The sequence below is a fragment of the Panulirus ornatus genome, chromosome 13 (genome assembly GCF_036320965.1).
Source record: "Panulirus ornatus isolate Po-2019 chromosome 13, ASM3632096v1, whole genome shotgun sequence".
NCBI classification, from domain to species: domain Eukaryota; kingdom Metazoa; phylum Arthropoda; class Malacostraca; order Decapoda; family Palinuridae; genus Panulirus; species Panulirus ornatus.
In genome coordinates, this window is record NC_092236.1 from 3,019,395 (window position 1) to 3,041,264 (window position 21,870).

Sequence of the window (21,870 nt, forward strand, 5' to 3'; positions counted from 1 at the left end):
ACAGACGAAAGAAATGGCCCAACCCACCCCCATACACATGTATATACATACGTCTACACACGCAAATATACATACCTACACAGCTTTCCATGGTTTACCCCAGACGCTTCACATGCCCTGATTCAATCCACTGACAGCACATCAACCCCGGTATACCACATCGATCCAATTTACTCTATTCCTTGCCCTCCTTTCACCCTCCTGCATGTTCAGGCCCCGATCACACAAAATCTTTTTCACTCCATCTTTCCACCTCCAATTTGGTCTCCCACTTCTCCTTGTTCCCTCCACCTCCGACACATATATCCTCTTGGTCAATCTTTCCTCACTCCTTCTCTCCATGTGCCCAAACCATTTCAAAACACCCTCTTCTGCTCTCTCAACCACGCTCTTTTTATTTCCACACATCTCTCTTACCCTTACGTTACTTACTCGATCAAACCACCTCACACCACACATTGTCCTCAAACATCTCATTTCCAGTACATCCATCCTCCTGCGCACAACTCTATCCATAGCCCATGCCTCGCAACCATACAACATTGTTGGAACCACTATTCCTTCAAACATACCCATTTTTGCTTTCCGAGATAATGTTCTCAACTTCCACACATTCGTCAAGGCTCCCAGAATTTTCGCCCCCTCCCCCACCCTATGATCCACTTCCGCTTCCATGGTTCCATCCGCTGCCAGATCCACTCCCAGATATCTAAAACACTTTACTTCCTCCAGTTTTTCTCCATTCAAACTTACCTCCCAATTGACTTGACCCTCAACCCTACTGTACCTAATAACCTTGCTCTTATTCACATTTACTCTTAACTTTCTTCTTTCACACACTTTACCAAACTCAGTCACCAGCTTCTGCAGTTTCTCACATGAATCAGCCACCAGCGCTGTATCATCAGCAAACAACAACTGACTCACTTCCCAAGCTCTCTCATCCCTAACAGACTTCATACTTGCCCCTCTTTCCAAAACTCTTGCATTCACCTCCCTAACAACCCCATCCATAAACAAATTAAACAACCATGGAGACATCACATACCCCTGCCGCAAACCTACATTCACTTAGAACCAATCACTTTCCTCTCTTCCTATACTATATGGTAATCATTCAATAATCATCCCTCTTTTCAAACTGGTCTCCATCTCACATACAACTATTCGGCATTAAATTTTACCCAAAATATCTAAACTTTTCAAAATCACTATAATATGCGTACTTGTGAATCATGTGATCTACTGAAAGGATTTATGGTAGTAAGACAGCTGTGACTCACTTCTTTCTTTCAATGTGATTAGTTATATAGGGAGGTGGTTCTACTTAAGAAAGTCTGCTAGTATACAAAAAGAAAATATACAAGATAGGACAAAGAATACTTCCCACATATTCCCTGCGTGTCGTAAAAGGCGACTAAAAGGGGAGGGAGTGGGGAGCTGGAAATCCTTCCCTCTCTTTTTTTTTTTTTCTTAATTTTCCAAAAGAAGGAACAGAGAATTGGGCCAGGTGAGGGTATTCCCTCAAAGGCCCAGTCCTCTGTTCTTAACGCTACCTCGCTAATGCGGGAAATGGCGAACAGTTTGAAAGAAAGAAAGAAAAACTGTAAAAAACATATACCCCAAATACTTCTTACACCATACCTTGAGGGTGAGCGTGAAAGGGACCTCTGTTTGGAGGTGCTTCGTCGCACAGGACTCTGACTAAGTGAGCGGGACCGGGACCGGGACTTTTTCCTCTCCTCATCTTTTTCTGGGCTTACTGATCTGTAAAAATGGTATATATTTTCTTAACACAAAAAATCCAACTAGAAAACTATTAATATACACTACAAATTTTCATATTTTTCACATTTACTCTCAACTTTCTCCTTTCACACACTCTCATTCACACATGTACACTTATCAACCTTTACTTACATCACGCATACCTCATCACCAGTCTCCTTTCATCAAAAAACCTGAAAAGCTTTACCCCATTTATCTTTACACCAGAGACCCTAATCTTCCTTATTATACCCTCAACTACCACATCACTCACCCTTGCATTTAGATTCCCTAGTACTATGACTCGAATTCCTGCATCACAATGACTTGTATTCACTTGGCTTGTTCCAAAATGCATTCTTTTCTTCTTCACTCATTTCATTTTCTTATGCATTAGCACATACAACTGCCCATCGTTTACAATGCACTTTCATTCTGTCCCATATCAACCTTGGATTCAATTCCTTGCACTCTTTAACACAGTCTACAGCTCACTCCACACCAGAAATGCCAATCCTTACTTCATGCCCCTCCATTTAATAACCACAGACTATGTCCCTAAAATTTCCCAGACTCTTTTACCCTTTAACTTTGTTTCACTCAGAGCCATAAGATTCCAATTTCCCTCATCAAATTTAGTATTTCTCTTCCCCCCCACCCCCTTTTCATCCTGGTTACAATAATACACATTCAGAATCTCTAGACTGTACCTTCATAGAAAAAGAAAAAAAAATTTTCACTTCCTTCTTTCATGATCTCATCAAAATTATGCATAGAGTGACTGATCAGAGATGCACAATTCATCAAAAAATATACATGAGGTCTTCCATCCTACCTGTATCTTCTGACTGGTTGCTCAACAGGTTTTTCCTCTTCTTCTGGAGGCGGCTCAATCACAACAGGTGATGGAGAGCGTGGGCGATCTCTTAGTCCGTCACTTACATCTTTTTCAATTCGTTTAATACACTGACTCTTTTCTTTGTAGTAGTCATATAAACCTAACTGCTCCCAACCCTCACTGGAAAGAAAATCCAAAAAAATGATAATGCATTTAAGTGAAAAATCATGTATGCAATACACAATTTCACTGAGAGAACTGGTTTCCCCCTCTTATCTACTTTTCATCTGTTTCAGCTTTCCTACTTTTACTTTCCCATAGAGAATGCTTTCTTCAGCAACCATCATTTTCATCAAGCATTTCAGATTCTCATCACAAACGAGATAACAGCTTTTTTTTGTGACAAGGTAGTAAATCTACTAAAGGTAACATAACTGGGCAACCCTGACTTCTGTAAGCCTGCAGGGTTCAGTTGAGGACACCAGATTCGTGAAATTAATGTCCTTTAAAGTGCTTGCTGGCATGCACTTGATCCATCTCTTGTACATGGTAACAGAGTTAATAGTTTCATAATAATATATAATGAATTATTAGTTAGTGATTTTAAAATAAGTTCTTATGAATTAAGTAAAATAACTATAACAGCCTTCTTAATTATATGTAAGTGCCCTGCTATTCACTTTACTACATTAAATGGAAGATGATAAGGCATTTCATCTGCTTGGCTATGTGCCCTTCTCAACATACCAGCTCTCATAATAAACCTCTGGTATGGCCAATGGTGGACAATGAATACGCCCAGAACCTGCACCAATTGTTTACATAAGATGACATGGTTTTGTGAACTGTTATTTCAGAGATGAGTTTAATAATTTGATCCAAATGTTATATTTCTGCTAACACTGATGTAAATGCTTTATTTTCTGAAAAGATTAGAATTTGAGAGTGAGATGAATCTGCAGCCTATGCAATAAATGTACTACGTAGTTATTCAAAAGTACCTGTACCTTGATAAAAAAAAAATCTTCTCTGGTGTAAAATTTCACACAGAAATCTGCCTTAGATGGTTTTCAAATTTGTAAAGTACTCTTCATATTACAAAATCTTTTCCAATGATAATCAATTCTTCATAACACTGATAAATAATTCAATGCCTGCAAGCCTTTTTAGTGCCTAGGTTTCATAATTTCATGATATATGACCATCTTGATCTTACCCCTAAATTTCTAAGGCATGTCAACAAATAATACTGAGATGAAACAGAACAAAAAATTCTGATTAGCTAAAGTACAGTCTGTCAACAGATGAAAGAAATTAACATGACACATTTTGAATGAGCTTACCTACTATATCAAATAATAGAGAATGAGAAATCTTTTGTGCTGGACAACCTAATAACTATATCATGAGTGAAATAATGAGATAAAGTGGGATGCTGAGATAAACACTCGTGGGCAATTATACCACATTCATTCTTTATAAGGTCAATATTTCAAGAATAATACTGCTAGAAAGTGTGCAAGGAAGAACTTTGTTTAAAAGTGTATAGTATAGAAGAAAAAACATAAACAGTTATGATTTCTTTAAAGACTAAAGTTAAAAGAAGCTACAGTGAAGAGTAAAGATTTAAGGATAACTGGGGTAAAATAGGAATGTGCAGTGTTAATGTTATTATCTAATATATTAAACATATAAGTGCTAGGTTAAAAAAGGCATATAACCTGGACAGGCAGAATTAGTAAAGTTTTCAACACATTATGAGCCATTCAAATAGCTACAGCAACTTAGAATTAACATATCAAAGACATTTAAATCTTGGCATAATGCTAAGGCATTTAAGCCTTTGCATGATGTCGTTACCTAAACAGTAAGTGTATCAAGCAATGCCAGCCAGTGATTACCCCCTATCATTGAGCTTGGAGAGTTGTGTCCTTCTCTAACAATGAACCTGATATTTCAAATAAGAGATGGCTGCTTATGTGGTCTGAAACCCAAACAATATTGTCTATTTACACAGCATAATACCAGGGATGGTGCCAAGGTAGGAGCATGTGAAATCCCACAGCCACTGCTGTCTGTGTGTAACCGAAGCTTGTAGATTTTTTCTGGGCTAATCAGAGATGTGGGTGACAATCAGTATTTATAGAAAGCACCAATCTACCCAAAACTGGGCAGAAAATTTGATGAAACATACATACATGTAATACAAACTTTTCAAGTTCTTAATGCTACCTCGCCAATGTGGAAAATGATGAATATGTATGAAAACAAGTGTGAATTATGTGCATGTTTATATGTGCATATGTGTATATGTCTGTGTATGTATATATATGTATACATTGAAATGTATAGGTATGTATATGTGCATGTGTGGACGTGTATGTATATACATGTGTATTTAGGTGGGTTGGGCCATTCTTTCGTCTATTTCCTTGCACTACCTCACTAACACAGGAGACAGCGACAAAGTATAATAAGTAAATATTATATATATTTATATATTATATATATGTGGGTGGCAAGTTGTTAGAAGCAGTGAAAAGTTTTTATCGAGGATGTAAGGCATGTGTTCGTGTAGGAAGAGAGGAAAGTGATTGGTTCTCAGTGAATGTAGGTTTGCGGCAGGGGTGTGTGATGTCTCCATGGTTGTTTAATTTGTTTATGGATGGGGTTGTTAGGGAGGTGAATGCAAGAGTTTTGGAAAGAGGGGCAAGTATGAAGTCTGTTGGGGATGAGAGAGCTTGGGAAGTGAGTCAGTTGTTGTTCGCTGATGATACAGCACTGGTGGCTGATTCATGTGAGAAACTGCAGAAGCTGGTGACTGAGTTTGGTAAAGTGTGTGAAAGAAGAAAGTTAAGAGTAAATGTGAATAAGAGCAAGGTAATTAGGTACAGTAGGGTTGAGGGTCAAGTCAGTTGGGAGGTAAGTTTGAATGGAGAAAAACTGGAGGAAGTAAAGTGTTTTAGATATCTGGAAGTGGATCTGGCAGCGGATGGAACCATGGAAGCGGAAGTGGATCATAGGGTGGGGGAGGGGGCGAAAATTCTGGGAGCCTTGAAGAATGTGTGGAAGTCGAGAACATTATCTCGGAAAGCAAAAATGGGTATGTTTGAAGGAATAGTGGTTCCAACAATGTTGTATGGTTGCGAGGCGTGGGCTATGGATAGAGATGTGCGCAGGAGGATGGATGTGCTGGAAATGAGATGTTTGAGGACAATGTGTGGTGTGAGGTGGTTTGATCGAGTAAGTAACGTAAGGGTAAGAGAGATGTGTGGAAATAAAAAGAGCGTGGTTGAGAGAGCAGAAGAGGGTGTTTTGAAATGGTTTGGGCACATGGAGAGAATGAGTGAGGAAAGATTGACCAAGAGGATATATGTGTCGGAGGTGGAGGGAACGAGGAGAAGAGGGAGACCAAATTGGAGGTGGAAAGATGGAGTGAAAAAGATTTTGTGTGATCGGGGCCTGAACATGCAGGAGGGTGAAAGGAGGGCAAGGAATAGAGTGAATTGGAGCGATGTGGTATACAGGGGTTGACGTGCTGTCAGTGGAGTGAATCAAGGCATGTGAAGCGTCTGGGGTAAACCATGGAAAGCTGTGTAGGTATGTATATTTGCGTGTGTGGACGTGTGTATGTACATGTGTATGGGGGGGGTTGGGCCATTTCTTTCGTCTGTTTCCTTGCGCTACCTCGCAAACGCGGGAGACAGCGACAAAGTATAAAAAAAAAAAAAAAAAAAAAAAAAAAAATATATATATATATATATATATATATATATATATATATATATATATATATATATATATATATATATATAATATATATATATATATAATATATATATATATATATATATATATATATATATATATATATATATATATATATATATATGATAGCAAAAAAAAAAAAATATATAAATATATACTAAAAGGGGAGGGAGCGGGGGCTGGAAATCCTCCCCTCTCATTTTTTTTTAATTTTCCAAAAGAAGGAACGGGGGGGGGCCACGTGAGGATATTCCACAAAGGCCCAGTCCTCTGTTCTTAACGCTACCTCGCTAACGCAGGAAATGGCAAATAGTTTAAAAGAGTGAAATATATATACATACATTTATTTATTTATATTTATTTTGCTCTGTCGCTGTCTCCCGCGTTTGCGAGGTAGCGCAAGGAAACAGACGAAAGAAATGGCCCAACCCACCCCCATACACATGTATATACATACACGTCCACACACGCAAATATACATACCTATACATCTCAATGTACACATATATATACACACACAGACATATACATATATACACATGTACATAATTCATACTGTCTGCCGTTATTTATTCCCAGCGCCACCTCGCCACACATGGAATAACATCCCCCCCCTCATGCGTGCGAGGTAGCACTAGGAAAAGACAACAAAGGTCCCATTCATTCACACTCAGTCTCTAGCTGTCATGTAATAATGCCCGAAACCACAGCTCCCTTTCCACATCCAGGCCCCACAGAACTTTCCATGGTTTACCCCAGACGCTTCACATGCCCTGATTCAATCCATATATATATAAGTATATATATACATATATATACTTTGTCGCTGTCTCCCACTTTAGCGAGGTAGCGCAAAGAAACAGACGAAAGAATCGCCCAACCCACCCACATACACATGTATATACATACACATCCACACATGCATATATACATACCTATACGTCTCAACGTATACATATATATACACACACAGACATAAACATATATACACATGGACATAATTCATACTGTCTGCCCTTATTCATTCCCACTGCCACCCTGCCACACATGAAAAAACAACCCCCTCCCCTTGTATGTGCACAAGGTAGCGCTAGGAAAAGACAACAAAGGCCACATTCGTTCACACTCAGTCTCCAGCTGTCATGTATAATGCACCGAAACCACAGCTCCCTTTCCACATCCAGGCCCCACAAAACTTTCCATGGTTTACCCCAGACGCTTCAAATGCCCTGGTTCAATCCAATGACAGCATGTTGACCCCGGTATACCACATCGTCCCAATTCACTCTATTCCTTGCACGCCTTTCACCCTCCTGCATGTTCAGGCCCCGATCACTCAAAATCTTTTTCACTCCCATCCTTCCACCTCCAATTTGGTCTCCCACTTCTCGTTCCCTCCACCTCTGACACATATATCCTCTTTTATCTTTTATTTAATTATCTTTTTTCATTGCTATACTTAAGTGTTGTCATGTATACAAAGAATGCATCGATACAATAGTCCCCTTGTCTGTAGATAGGGGGCTCTTGGTTTAGTGCATCTGGCATAAAAGCTACAGTGGATGTGAGAAAATAAGACCATTCCTTGTACATTCCTAGTATGACTTCACTAATGCAAGAAACAGCAAGCAAGTAATGAAAGAGAGACTGAATCAAATATACAAGTAACTTTCTCCTTACATGATTGCCTGTTCCTGCAGAGCAAGGCAATGCCAGAAACAAAGAAATGGCCTTATTTGCTCATATGCACTCTCATGCTTCCATGTATAATGCAACACAACTAGACCCTAACCCCAACTATCCACAGGCAAGCCCCATATACCTTTCAATTGTTTACCCTAACTGCTTCATATGCCCTGGTTCAACCCACTGACAGCACATTACCCCAAGTATACCACATCATTCCAATTCACTCTATCCCATGCATACCTCACAGCCTTGTGCTTATCCATCCTTCCATCTTATCCTCAGTTCCCAATTCTCCTTATTCCTTTCACTTCCAGTACTGATACCCTCTTAATCAGCATTTCCCCACTCACCCTCTCCATATGTCCAAACCATCGCAGCAAAACCTCTTCAGCTCTCTCATACATACTCTTCTTACTAACACACCTGTCTCCTACCCTGCATTCCTTATTCTAACAATCCTCCACACACTACATATTATCCTCAACCATTTCATTTCTATCATATCCACCTTTTTCCATACCTTTTCATCTATGACCCATGCCTCACATCTATACAACACCACTGGGACTACTATACCATTTAATGTACTAGTCTTTACCCTCACAAACAGTAACTCTTTCTAGACGCTCCTCGACAAACCCAGGAACTTAGCCCCTTGCCCACCTTAAGGTTCACATCAGCTCCCATGGTTCCATCCACTGCCATTTCCACTTCTTATACCTACTCTCCTAAACTCAGAGACCAAATTTTGAAGCTCCTCATTGAATATGCCACCAAAACCATACCATCAGCAAACAAAAACTGATGCACCCCCCAGACCCTACTACCCCAAACAGACTGCAAACCTGCCCTACTCTCCAAGACCCTCACATTTACCTCCCTCACCATCATATCCACGAACAGATTTAATAGTCATGGTGACATCATACACCCTTAATGCAAATCCTCCACCTTTACCAGAAACCGCTCGCCCTGCTCTCTTCCTACTCACATATATGTGAGTGTTTTGGAAGGAACTGAGTGAGTGCATCAGCAATTCTGATGAGGGATTGAGTAACAGGATGGGCAATTTGAATGTAAGCATGGGTAAAGTTGCAGTTAAGGGTATAATTGAGGGCCACTGGATACCCATTGTAAATGAAAGTGGCAAACAACTAGTGGAGTCGTGTACTGGGAATACCTGGTTAAAAAGAGACATGCATAGGTATACAAGAGTGAGTGGAGGTGATAGTGGGCGAGCATTATTGGGTTATGACCCAATAAACATGCATGCTAAAGACAGAGTTAGATGTATATGTGCTAAGAGGCAGCTGGTGTAATGTCTGATCACTTTTTGGTGAAAAATGAAGGTGAAAGTGAGCAAGCTTGGAAATGAGACATGTGCAAAGAGATTATGGAATAAATTTTGTGATAATCGGGGAGTGGGCAAGGAATGGAAGGAATTTATGGAAGCAGTGTTAGCTTGTACTAGGAAAGTGTGAGGCATATGGAAGGCAAGATGTGGGGGCATGTAAGAAAGGGTAGGTAATGACAGGTGGGATGAGAATGTTACGCTGCTTGTGAAAGAGGAAAGATGGGTGTACAGGTATTATCTTCGGGAGGGGGGAGTATATGTGGGATACATCCAAAAAGAAGTGGCTGGAGGTGAAGTGGAAAGTGCAGAGGCTAAAAAAAATTGGGGGGTGGGGGTAAATAAGAGTTGGGTTAGCATGAATTGGCAAACTTCAGCTAGAATAAGAAAGTGTTTTGGAAGGAGGTGAATAGTGTGACAAGAACAAGAGAACAAAGAGCATCAATGAAAGGAGCAGATGGAAAAGTGTTAACATGCAAAGAATAGGTGAAGTGAAGGAGTGAGTATTCTGAGGGACTGCTAAATGCATTAGCTGACAAGGTAGCAAATATGGGGTGTTTGGGACATGGAGGCATACAGAGCAAAAGAGAAATGCAAGTGATGTGGTAAGAAAAAAAAGAAGAGGTTAATGCCTTACTTATGATGAATTATGGCAAAGCAACTGGAGCGGATGGAGCTGCAGTTGAATTTCTCAAGAAAGCATGTGAGAGTTTTTGGTTAATAAGAGTGAGTGTATGTATGGCTCAAGGTGAGGTGCCTGAGTACACCTGGTAAGTTATATGGGAGAGACATGACAGAGATGGTGGTGACATCCATAAAGCATACAGGGAAGAGGCAATGTGGCTTAAGGTATGGTATAGGATTTGTGGACCAATTGTTTCTCTAAAGAATGTGAGTAATAAATATTCAGGGAAAAAAAGGAATTTGTTTGTGGTATCTATATACCCATAGAGTGTATATCATAGGACTGACAGAAACACTTTTTGGAAGTTCCTACAAATATATAAAGTGGGAGAAAAACTACAAGCAGTGCTTAGTTTCCACAGAGAAAGTAAGGAGTGTGCATGGGTAAGATGGGAGGAGGATTAAAGAATTTTGGTTAGTGGTTTTACACTAGGGGTGTTTAATCTGTTTTTGGATGGGATGATGAAGGAGGTAAATGCAAGGGTTTTCAAGAGAAGTGTGGATTTACAGTATATGGAGATGGTGAGGGTCTGGGAGGTGTATCAGTTGCACCTTGCAGATGAAAAAGCTCTGATGGATGACTCAAGTGAGAAACTGCAAAGGGTGGTGTCTGAGTCTGGGAGTAAGTGAAAGGAGGAAGTTAAGAGTTAATGTCAATAAAAGTAAGGTTAAGGAGGAAGTTAAAAGTTACTGTGAATACAAGTAAGGAAATGAGGGTTAAAGGTTGGTTTGAATGTGAGTTTGAACAGAGAGAACTTGGAGAAAGTTAAGTGTTTATACCTGGGAGTGAACAAGGCAGTAGATGGAACTATGGGAGCTGAAGTGAATCAAAGGGAGAATGATGGGAAAAGATCCCGGGTGCTATGAGGACTGTCTGGAGAGAGAGGTCACTTTCGGTCATGGCATGTTTGATATAGCAGTCCCAGCGATATTGTACAGATACAAGTTCTGGGCCCTATGTACAAAAGAACAAAGAATGGAGGAATTAGAAAAGAACTGCTTAAGGACAACATGTGATGTGAGGAGGCTTGATCATGTAAGGAACAATTAGTATAAAACAGAGACGCAGTAATATGCTGATTATAACTGAGAAAGCTGAACAAGGTATCCTTGAATGGTTTGGACATATGAAGGGGATGAGTGAAAAGACACTAACTAAGAGGATATATGTGTCAGAAGTGATGGGAGCAAGGGGGAGAGGGAGACTGAGAAAGAAATGGAGGGACAGAGTAAAAGAGGCTTTGAGCTATCGGGTCCTAAACATGCAGGAGGGCGAGAGGCGTGCATGGGATTGAGAAAACTGGAGCGATAACTCAAAGCCTCTTTCTCTCCATCCTTCCACCTCATCCTCAGTCTCCCCTTCCTCCTTGTACCCTACACTTCTGACACATATACACACAAACACACACACACACACTAATATATATATATATATATATATATATATATATATATATATATATATATATACATATATACATATATACATATATATATATACATATATACATATATATATATATATATATATATATATATATATATATATATATATATATATATCAAACTCCATGACACCCTTTGACAAGTCTCACCACATATGGTGGCAACACATTTCATCATTTTATTACTCTGTTGATAGCTCCAATCGTTTACCTGTCAGTCAAAGTCTTGCAATTTTCCATCCTTTGCCTCGATATTTCTGCACGGGATCTGTGGACAGGACCCCAATTTGAGAAAAACAAAACCCTACTACAGAAGCAGCTACGTTCATATGTGGGCAGTGAGCCTCCATCTACCTAAAATTCTTTATGTCCCTAATCCACCTCATACAGCTGAGAAAGGATACGTTAATAACAGACAGAAAGAAGGAATTAATAAGAATTAGTGGTGGTGGTGGAAGTGGTGGTGGTGGTGGTGACTGCAACAGAAGGCAGAAGAGAAGAGGAAGAAAATACAGAAGCAAGCAGGGAGGATGGGAGGGTGGAAGGAGGAAGGAAGATAAAGAAAAGGAAGAGGGAGAGGAGAAGGATAAGGCAGGCAAAGGATGGAGGAGTAAGAGAATGAAGGAAGAAAAGGGTCCTCAAAAACTTTAACATAAAGCTTTAGCAACCACTGGTAAAAATTTGACTAACATAAAATTTCTACTGTTAATATAGATATGACAATAATGCCACTGCTGTCACCACTGCTGGAAAAACATGGCTATGTCTCAATCACGTCAAAGCAAAAGAGTCAATGAATAATAGCTAAAACATTGTAAGTACCTGTTCCGAGGCTTTTCATGAGATGGCGGAGCATAGAAATTCTCAACTGCTCTTAACAACCTGTCACTTGGAGGGGTTGGTGGTGGAAGTCTTAATTCACTGGGATCTAAAGGCATATACTTGTGGTCTTCTATTTTCACAAGAGGTGCCATAAGCCCAGCAGGTAGCTCATAGTATGGCACAGTTGGTACTAAATTCTCCTTCTGTTCTTCAACTGGGAATCCCGGGGGAGGTTTGCTAAAGTCAACAAGAGGTAAACCTGCAAGGAATAAAAGGTGCATGAGAGATTTATGGAAAAAAATCTTTATGGAATGACAATAAACAAACAAATCACAGAAGAAACAGAAGGTAACAAAGTAAAACAGGAATATATCTGTACAAAACATGGGTACCTAGCCAAGGGTAATAACTCGACAAGCAACTGTATACAACTTCAGTGTACAAGCATAAGGACTTATCGGAGTATTTTGGGAAAGGGCAGGCCCCATGGTCCAAATTGAGAAAAATAACTGGGAAAACTGGGTATTCCTAATTGTTTAACATGCTGTAAATAGTAACATGATTTTGTTATTTTGGAACATTGTGTTTATTGCACATAACGCAGAGCATATCTCTAATCATTCTCACAACCTTAAAATGTTTCAATCCAACTTCACTGATGATGATCACTCCTGTGATGATAAAAATTTCTTGTTTCACAGAACAGTTTTGGACTGGAATTATTCTTAGGAAATTAAGTAAAACTGACATATACAATTGTCAATAAGAATAGGGCCAATAACCGGCCCATGAGAGTATCTGATGAACCCCTGAAAAACAAACATTCATTTGAACAAATCAAACAATTAAAAACAAGAATACATTAATCTAAAACATCAAGAAATATATACCTGCCAGGTAATGAAATCACAAAAAAAAAACTGTAAACAAACCAGAGGGCACACTTTTCACAAACAGAAAGAAATACATTCAGGGCCTATTTTGTAAATCCCTTGGTTGTAAACAGACACAATGTATCTCAATTTGACTGAGACAAGAAATGCGTGAAGGCATGTACAGAGCATCAGATTGGGGAAGAGCAGTGTGGTTTCAGAAGTGGTAGAGGATGTGTGGATCAGGTGTTTGCTTTGAAGAATGTATGTGAGAAATACTTAGAAAAGCAAATGGATTTGTATGTAGCATTTATGGATCTGGAGAAGGCATATGATAGAGTTGATAGAGATGCTCTGTGGAAGGTATTAAGAATATATGGTGTGGGAGGAAAGTTGTTAGAAGCAGTGAAAAGTTTTTATCGAGGATGTAAGGCATGTGTACGTGTAGGAAGAGAGGAAAGTGATTGGTTCTCAGTGAATGTAGGTTTGCGGCAGGGGTGTGTGATGTCTCCATGGTTGTTTAATTTGTTTATGGATGGGGTTGTTAGGGAGGTAAATGCAAGAGTTTTGGAAAGAGGGGCAAGTATGAAGTCTGTTGGGGATGAGAGAGCTTGGGAAGTGAGTCAGTTGTTGTTCACTGATGATACAGCGCTGGTGGCTGATTCATGTGAGAAACTGCAGAAGCTGGTGACTGAGTTTGGTAAAGTGTGTGGAAGAAGAAAGTTAAGAGTAAATGTGAATAAGAGCAAGGTTATTAGGTACAGTAGGGTTGAGGGTCAAGTCAATTGGGTGGTGAGTTTGAATGGAGAAAAACTGGAGGAAGTGAAGTGTTTTAGATATCTGGGAGTGGATCTGGCAGCGGATGGAACCATGGAAGCGGAAGTGGATCATAGGGTGGGGGAGGGGGCGAAAATTCTGGGAGCCTTGAAGAATGTGTGGAAGTCGAGAACATTATCTCGGAAAGCAAAAATGGGTATGTTTGAAGGAATAGTGGTTCCAACAATGTTGTATGGTTGCGAGGCGTGGGCTATGGATAGAGTTGTGCGCAGGAGGATGGATGTGCTGGAAATGAGATGTTTGAGGACAATGTGTGGTGTGAGGTGGTTTGATCGAGTGAGTAACGTAAGGGTAAGAGAAATGTGTGGAAATAAAAAGAGCGTGGTTGAGGGAGCAGAAGAGGGTGTTTTGAAGTGGTTTGGGCACATGGAGAGAATGAGTGAGGAAAGATTGACCAAGAGGATATATGTGTCGGAGGTGGAGGGAACGAGGAGAAGAGGGAGACCAAATTGGAGGTGGAAAGATGGAGTGAAAAAGATTTTGTGTGATCGGGGCCTGAACATGCAGGAGGGTGAAAGGAGGGCAAGGAATAGAGTGAATTGGAGCGATGTGGTATACCGGGGTTGACGTGCTGTCAGTGGATTGAATCAAGGCATGTGAAGCGTCTGGGGTAAACCATGGAAAGCTGTGTAGGTATATATATTTGCGTGTGTGGACGTATGTATATACATGTGTATGGGGGGGGGGGGGTTGGGCCATTTCTTTCGTCTGTTTCCTTGCGCTACCTCGCAAATGCGGGAGACAGCGACAAAGTATAATAAAAAAAAAATAAATAAAATTAGTATTCCCTTCGGCCAAGAGAATTCAAACTTAGCACAGTGACAGTGATGTACTTAGAAGGTCAAGCTTGCTAGATGAAACCACTTAGTGCCATAAATAATAAAAATACATTACTGATGAAATGAGACAAAATAAAATTAGTGGGTAAGCTGCAAAGAACCACATAAGATTCCTTAAGGGAGATAATGCAGCCTCTGAACATTAGTTTGTGGGGACCCCAACCCCATGAATGTTCTCTGTCCACATTCAAAGCTTACTCTGAATGTCTCCTAGTTGTGGACTGGGACACAAAAAAATTTGTGATGGGTCTAGCAATAACCACTGCATTATGAAAATGAACCAGTTCCCATGCAGCCTTGAATCAGTATCTTGTGACTCTTTAAAATATTTTTTTTTTGGCCTTATCTAAAATCCAGTACATGGTAGTATGGTGTGTACCCAAGCATCTAGATGATGAGCTATACTCCCGTTTTCCTTTCTCCAATCCTGTAATTCATAATGTTTATCAACTAATCCAACCTAGCTTCCTTGGTAAACTCTACAGTTTGCATTCTTTTTTCTCTTATCTTTCCCATTTTCCTATGATCACTCTTCTAAGATACCATGTGTGACAAAAGAAGCAAGAAGTATTTACATTCTTGCTTTCTAGTCTCAATAACTAAGACAACATCTCACAACTGCTGGCACCTTTTTTAGACTCCCATTTTGCATAAAATGAGGGCAACTGAATTATTCTTTCCTACATGTGTTTGGGAGTACTATGTTTGCAAATCTACAACAACAATATCTTACCTCTGCTCCACAACCAAAGCTAAAAAATGTGTACAAATACATCAATGCAACTTTTTTTCTATCCCTGCAGAGCATTAGTACAATCTAGTTTTGCAGATAAAACAATGATGCCTTTGTAGGGGTTTGATCTTTGTCAATATCTAAAGGATTTATAAGATTTATCTCTTTCAGTGTTTTCAAAACATATTAAGAGATGCACTGATGGTTTAGTCAGACATGCCAACTCATTTGGCTGGGCTTACAAGAAGTTCTGGGTAGCTGGTAACAATTCTTTGTAGAAAATTTACATAGGAGTCTAATTGGCAGCTAAGGTCTGATTATGACTGCACACCTATCAAGAATGATTGCATGCTGAGACATTTGTCGAAGAAGTGGGGATTAAGTTCTAGGATGACAAGTATCCATAACATGATATAAAAAAAACAATATCCTAACTCTAATACTATGGGTTCTCTCATGGCAAGTGGAGTGATGAGAAAGACAAAGGGCTTATCTTGAAAGAGATGTCCCTGATATTTCCAAATTTTGCAGCTCCAATGCTTGAATTCTGGTTTCAAATGAAAATATTCTTATTCCAAAGGCACTTCAATTTCAATACTTCATAGGTTGCAGGTATGGACACTTAAAGAAAACAGATCTTTTATTTGGAATTGAGAAACAATGGGTGAGGAGTTATGCTTTGATTGGTTAGTTTTAAAGCTGTGTAGCAACCAGTATTTCAATCTTAGTAGTTACCATAAATTTTTTTTAACAAAATCTCTGAGACTGTCCAAGATAAAGGAACCCCATATACAGTTTATGAAATGTTTAGCTTCATATCTATTTCCTTATGAGAAAAATTCCTGCAATCCTGGCAAGAATCTGTGTGTAGGCAAAATAGGCTCTTGATCATAACCAAACTTGACTTGAAAAGTAAGTCCCATTTCTATCAATTTATAATATCAAGAGAGAGTAGTTTACACATTCAGGAATTCTAGTGAGCACTTATTTACATGTGTATATTTTTCTGTACACTACTAAGTTCACATAAAAAAACATAATACATATGATCTTCAATGAACAGCAGGACAGGCATTACGACTTGAAAGATATGGTATGCCACTTCTTCCTGTTCTTTTACACTTTATATTACACAGTTCAATTATTTCAGGGGCTGTCACCAAAAAAATACAATTAGCTAATAGTCTTAATTAAGCCTATGATGTCCATGATATTCATGAAATACCTTACGAGCTCTTCTAGAATGTATGCAAACATACCCCATGTATTAAATGTGACTTAAAAGTTAATGCAACATTAACCCATCATTTATGTTATCAGAATAAGTGTCCTTGCTACAAGATATCTCTTCACTAGAGCCTTCAAGATCTTTATTGATTACATTATATATAACAGGCCTAGTTCAGGTGAGGGAGGATGCATAAAACTTATAACAGCCATTCTGTGAATATTTGCAAGTGATCAAAAACAATCACCCTAATATATCCCATGGGTTTAGCCTACATTACAGGTTTAATGATTCCCAGTGGAGGTTCACTGTCCTAAAGAGAATATGAGAAAAGCCAACAAGCAAAAGTCCTCAATACTAATGGTGATGGAAGATGTGTCTAACATTGGGCTATATCTTGATAGTATATGGTAAAACACAGATGCACAGTTGTAAAGTACAGAATGGAGAACAAGGTAAAGTTGAAGCTGTGCTATTTCTTTACATTCACAAAGTTTATGGCTTAATCTATTTGTATAAATATTGTACTCACTATTACCTGTACCTTAAGGAAGGCTTGCAAAGGCTGCTTGCTTTGTACAGAATTAAATGTGCCACTCAGAGCACTTTAGACATGCAGTCATAGTTTCAGTAAAGCTCATTTATTATCTACCATCTACAGCTAAGTTTGTACATCTATTTATGATATACTTCTTTAACTGATAATTACAAGTGCAATGAATATGTTATTAATACCAGGAGTATATTAGTTTAAGGACTGTTAATACACTCTGAAATTCTTTTAATCTTCATTCTGTCTTATCTTTGATTGTACTGTAACCACCAACAGAGCATGAATGAACTCCTACTGTTTTCTTACTTTTCCATCTTTGATTGTATTATTATAGATATTATCATCATGTGTTCCCCATGGTACATCTCTAAACCTCTAAACCTGCATAATAATCAAAATAATCAGTAAAGGCTACAAATATAGACCTCTTAACAACCATAAATATAAAATTTAACAACTATGAGAAGTTTTCAGTATACACTAGCTCCATGTTTATTCTCATCAAAAGAACCCAAGCTTACCTGGAGGAAAGCCTGGTGGAGGCTGGTTAAAGTCCAAAGCTGAAGGAATGGATGGAGCCGCTCCAGGTGGTGGGGGAAACTGAGGCTGGGGAGGAGCACCAGTGTACCCACCACTTTGGGCTGCTGCTGAAAGGATATGTGAGGCAATGTAAATAGAGAGTCACCTACCTATCTTATGATTTATATAATTATCGATTATTAATAATTTACAGAACTTAAACACAATTAATTATCCCTTCTTTGATTTTAAAACCATGTAAAAGCAAAAGATGCTAGTAATACTGTGACATCATCCTAGGCAAATTTCAATTAATCTTAACTATTCTACAATATTTTCACACAACCATCATGCCTAAAATCTTTATTAATGATATGTAACACAGCAGTTCACACCTCTGCATATGTTCTTACTTAATGATGGCCAAACAGCTAATCAGGTTAAAGAGAGCTACCTAAAAATTACATAATCTAAGCCATCTCCCACTTATCATAGGAAGATAGCTGCCAGGTATGAAGTGTTAGCTAGTCCAGGGTTCTTGACATGATGGTGACCAGCTCTGCACACATCGTTGTGAATAATACCCCACCAACCATGCCTAGCTGCAGGCTCAGTCGGATCCATATTTCATGGGTTGGGAGTGCAGAACGTTACCACTATACTTTGATGCCTAGGCAAAAGAGTACATATAAAATACAACTCCTGGAATATAGTAATTTGTACTGCACTAGCAATCAATCCATCTCCTTTTGACTAAACTAAAATTTTATTCATCTTTATATAAACATATCAAGAATATGGTCTTAAACATGATATCCCAGAAATTTAAAATATTAAAAGATACACTTTATATGAAATAACACACCATTACAATATCTTACACTACCTTCAAGTCCTCATATACATCAAAACAGCAAAAGACACCATGATAATCAGCCTCACAATTCAGACCCCCACCATAAAATCTAATGTAAGCACTATACTGGAAAATTAATAAGAGATCCATAGAAATTTCACATAATTTATATCCATTCCTAATATCCTCAAAACAGTGCCATGAAAAACATCTAAACATCTTGGATATGAATATGCAATTCCCATTCATCTAAGACTATAACATCCTCAGTTTCATATGTACTACCACCTCACTTCTTTGACTTTCTAACTCAAACCTTTCAGTAAAGATAAGCAAAAAAAAATATACCTAACATTTCATCCTACATAGAAGTATCTTTACAAGATTCCAAAGTCTGTACCTATCAGCAGTATAAAAGCTTTTTCCTTATTCCTTACATGATGGCTAAGGCAGGACCCTTTCTCAAATATAAACTTTACTGCAGATGTCAAGCAATTTACATCTCTCTCTTCCTAGAATAGTTCCCGACTGTCCTTTAACCTTAATTTCAGGTTTTCCTTTCATCAATATCTACATTATTCTTATGTCTGTTATGCTATACATTTATATATCCACTCAACTTTATCAATTCAACATCTTAACATGAAACACTGTTTATGAACCTACACTTCTCTTTCTTCCCTACTTTTTTCAGTTTCTTGCTCTCAAATCCCTTTCTTATATGAAAAAAAATCTATAAAGCAAGGATATAATCAAAAGATCTATCGACCAGACTTTTCAAAATAGCAGATGGATGAAGCTCCAAGTTGGACTAGAATATTTCTTTAAAAGATAAGATGCTATGTTCTATTTTCAGTCAAAAGGGTAAGATTTTACATATTTCAAAAACATTCTGTATAATGATTCTGAATGTACCAAAGTGTACCATTTTCCTAAAGTCTGTTTCTTCAGATCTATCCTAACACCAATCCTAATTATCTCCACTTTACAACCCTGAACTCTGTATATATTAACATCTTGAAAGGGGACGGCAAACATCCTGCTCACCACTACTTCAAGCAAACTGACTAAGATGCAACAAAGTCTCAATTACTTATGTAAATGAACCACAACTTCCAATACACATTACATTTATCACTGTATTAATTACATTCCACGAACAGCAGGGGCTGTATTACTTTCCAAAGGCAGGAACAGCGGAAAGAGCCAAATGAGGATCTTTCTTCCTCAATCATCTGTCTGTATGCAACCTAACTCACATGAAAAACAGCAAACAAGTTTTCCTGGTGCTATCTCACTGAAGCAGGGGGTAGCAATGCTGTTTCCTGTGGGCCAAGGTAGCGACAGGAAAAAAAATTCTATCTTTTCATCCAATGACAATGCCTAAAAAGATTTTTCACTCACAGCATAACCATAAGCAGGTGGACAGTTTAGTAATGCCCCAAGGAACATCAATACTAAACCATATTTCCTCGTTTCTTGTCGGTATCAAGTGATATCTTCCATAGTAAAAGATACAAGCTCTGTCTGGGGTCTAGCTTGACACAGAGTACTTTACCAAAAAAAGTGTGGCTGCAGGTTTGATTGAGCTGTGCATGCAAAGCATTTTTCTAAAACCAAGGTGGTACTTATACCTGAATAAAGTAATGAAAAATCTTGGTGATATACTCATGCTTGGATGGTTGTATATAAACTCTGTTATTCAAAACGTTCATCAAAAAACTTTACGAATTCAATCTGCATCTCATGACCCCATGAATATTTTTCAAAGCAAAAATCCTATGATACATCTACAACAAGTGGGTCAATCAAGCTGATAGTTTCTGAAAAGTGAAAAGCTGAAAGATTATGATGAATGATAGGCAACAGCAACAGCTTAGCCATGGAAAATGAAACCTACAATAGTATGGTGATGGTCAATGAGTCAAACAATATTCAAGATCTATGCATGTAAATCCCCTTCAATCCAGTATCTCATTACCCAGCATTCACAAAAAATAAATCAATGCAGAGACAGAAAAGAAATTAAAAGTTTTAAAACCTATGTTTGGCAATAGTGGGTGATCTCTCTAGTGATTGCTCACTCTCCACAGTGATCATTTGCTGCAAGCGATGGCATCTATCAAGGCATACACAGCATGTTGTCTATGAAAAAATAATGTACATAAAACATCAAAATATAAAAAGTTTCAAAAAAGTACAATGCTGTTTGCAGCTAATCCCAAGAGGTTTTGGAAGGGAAAATGTGGTGGAGGTACCACAGTAAGGTATGTAGGAAAGGTGAACAAGGGAGTAATGAGCATTACTCATTCCACCCTCCCTTCCACTTAAGACAGCAATCTAACCTGAATTCTTACATCATAATCCTGTGTAGATTAATAAATCATACAAAATAACATCTAATTTCAGTGCAAACATATAAGAAGTAAGATATTCACACAGTTCTTCTTAAATGAGACTTCACAACATCTTTTACTCAATGATATGCAATCTATCACATTTATAGTTGACAAAAGTTGTAATCCACTACACAAAAAGTGAACAATCAGATCCATTAGTGAAGCCGGAAAGGAAAGCTGAGGTAACAGCATGTGATCTAGAGGGAAAAAAGGCGGAGGGAGTAAACACAACTATTCACTCCTCGCTCCTGCTCTGATTGGTTATTATTGTGTAAATCTCCACCCTTCTTTATTATTACATTTAGCATTTGTGCAATGCATCCTATTCTATCATGGTTCATGACAGATTTTGTAAGATATGGGGACAATCTCCACCAAAAGACATGTTACACCAATTGATTTACTGCTGCCAAATTAGGAGAAAATTCATCAAATCTAGCATGACCAATGGCTCCTTCAGCTTATTTTTTGGCTGGTACCAAGGAATTCAAGTGACCAAATCATGTATTACATTATGAGTCTCCATTCTCTAATAAGAAACCACAGCCCTTCACCATCATGTCCACTTATGCCTGCATATCTGCTTCCACTGCTGAATGCTCTTTTCAGCTTTTGTCCTGTTTTCACAGAGCACATTTATGTACTATATTCATATCTACCACTATTAGTG

At 38.5% G+C, this 21,870-nt stretch overlaps 1 protein-coding gene across 7 annotated transcripts in view; it reads right to left on the reverse strand.

The window, feature by feature from the left end:
* Positions 1-21,870, reverse strand: part of LOC139752665 (calcium homeostasis endoplasmic reticulum protein-like) — a 71,262-nt gene that overhangs the window by 7,698 nt on the left and 41,694 nt on the right. For 2 of the 7 annotated variants that reach the window (XM_071668425.1, XM_071668423.1), the window contains 5 exons: positions 17,948-18,070; positions 12,365-12,623; positions 11,754-11,810; positions 2,603-2,785; positions 1,645-1,767 (listed from right to left, as the gene is read on the reverse strand). In XM_071668425.1, coding sequence (XP_071524526.1) covers positions 1,645-1,767; positions 2,603-2,785; positions 11,754-11,810; positions 12,365-12,623; positions 17,948-18,070 — 745 coding nt within the window. Of the gene's footprint in view, positions 1-1,644; positions 1,768-2,602; positions 2,786-11,753; positions 11,811-12,364; positions 12,624-17,947; positions 18,074-21,870 lie in introns of all 7 variants that reach the window. The other 5 variants (XM_071668424.1, XM_071668422.1, XM_071668427.1 and 2 more) reach the window with 3 other exon arrangements.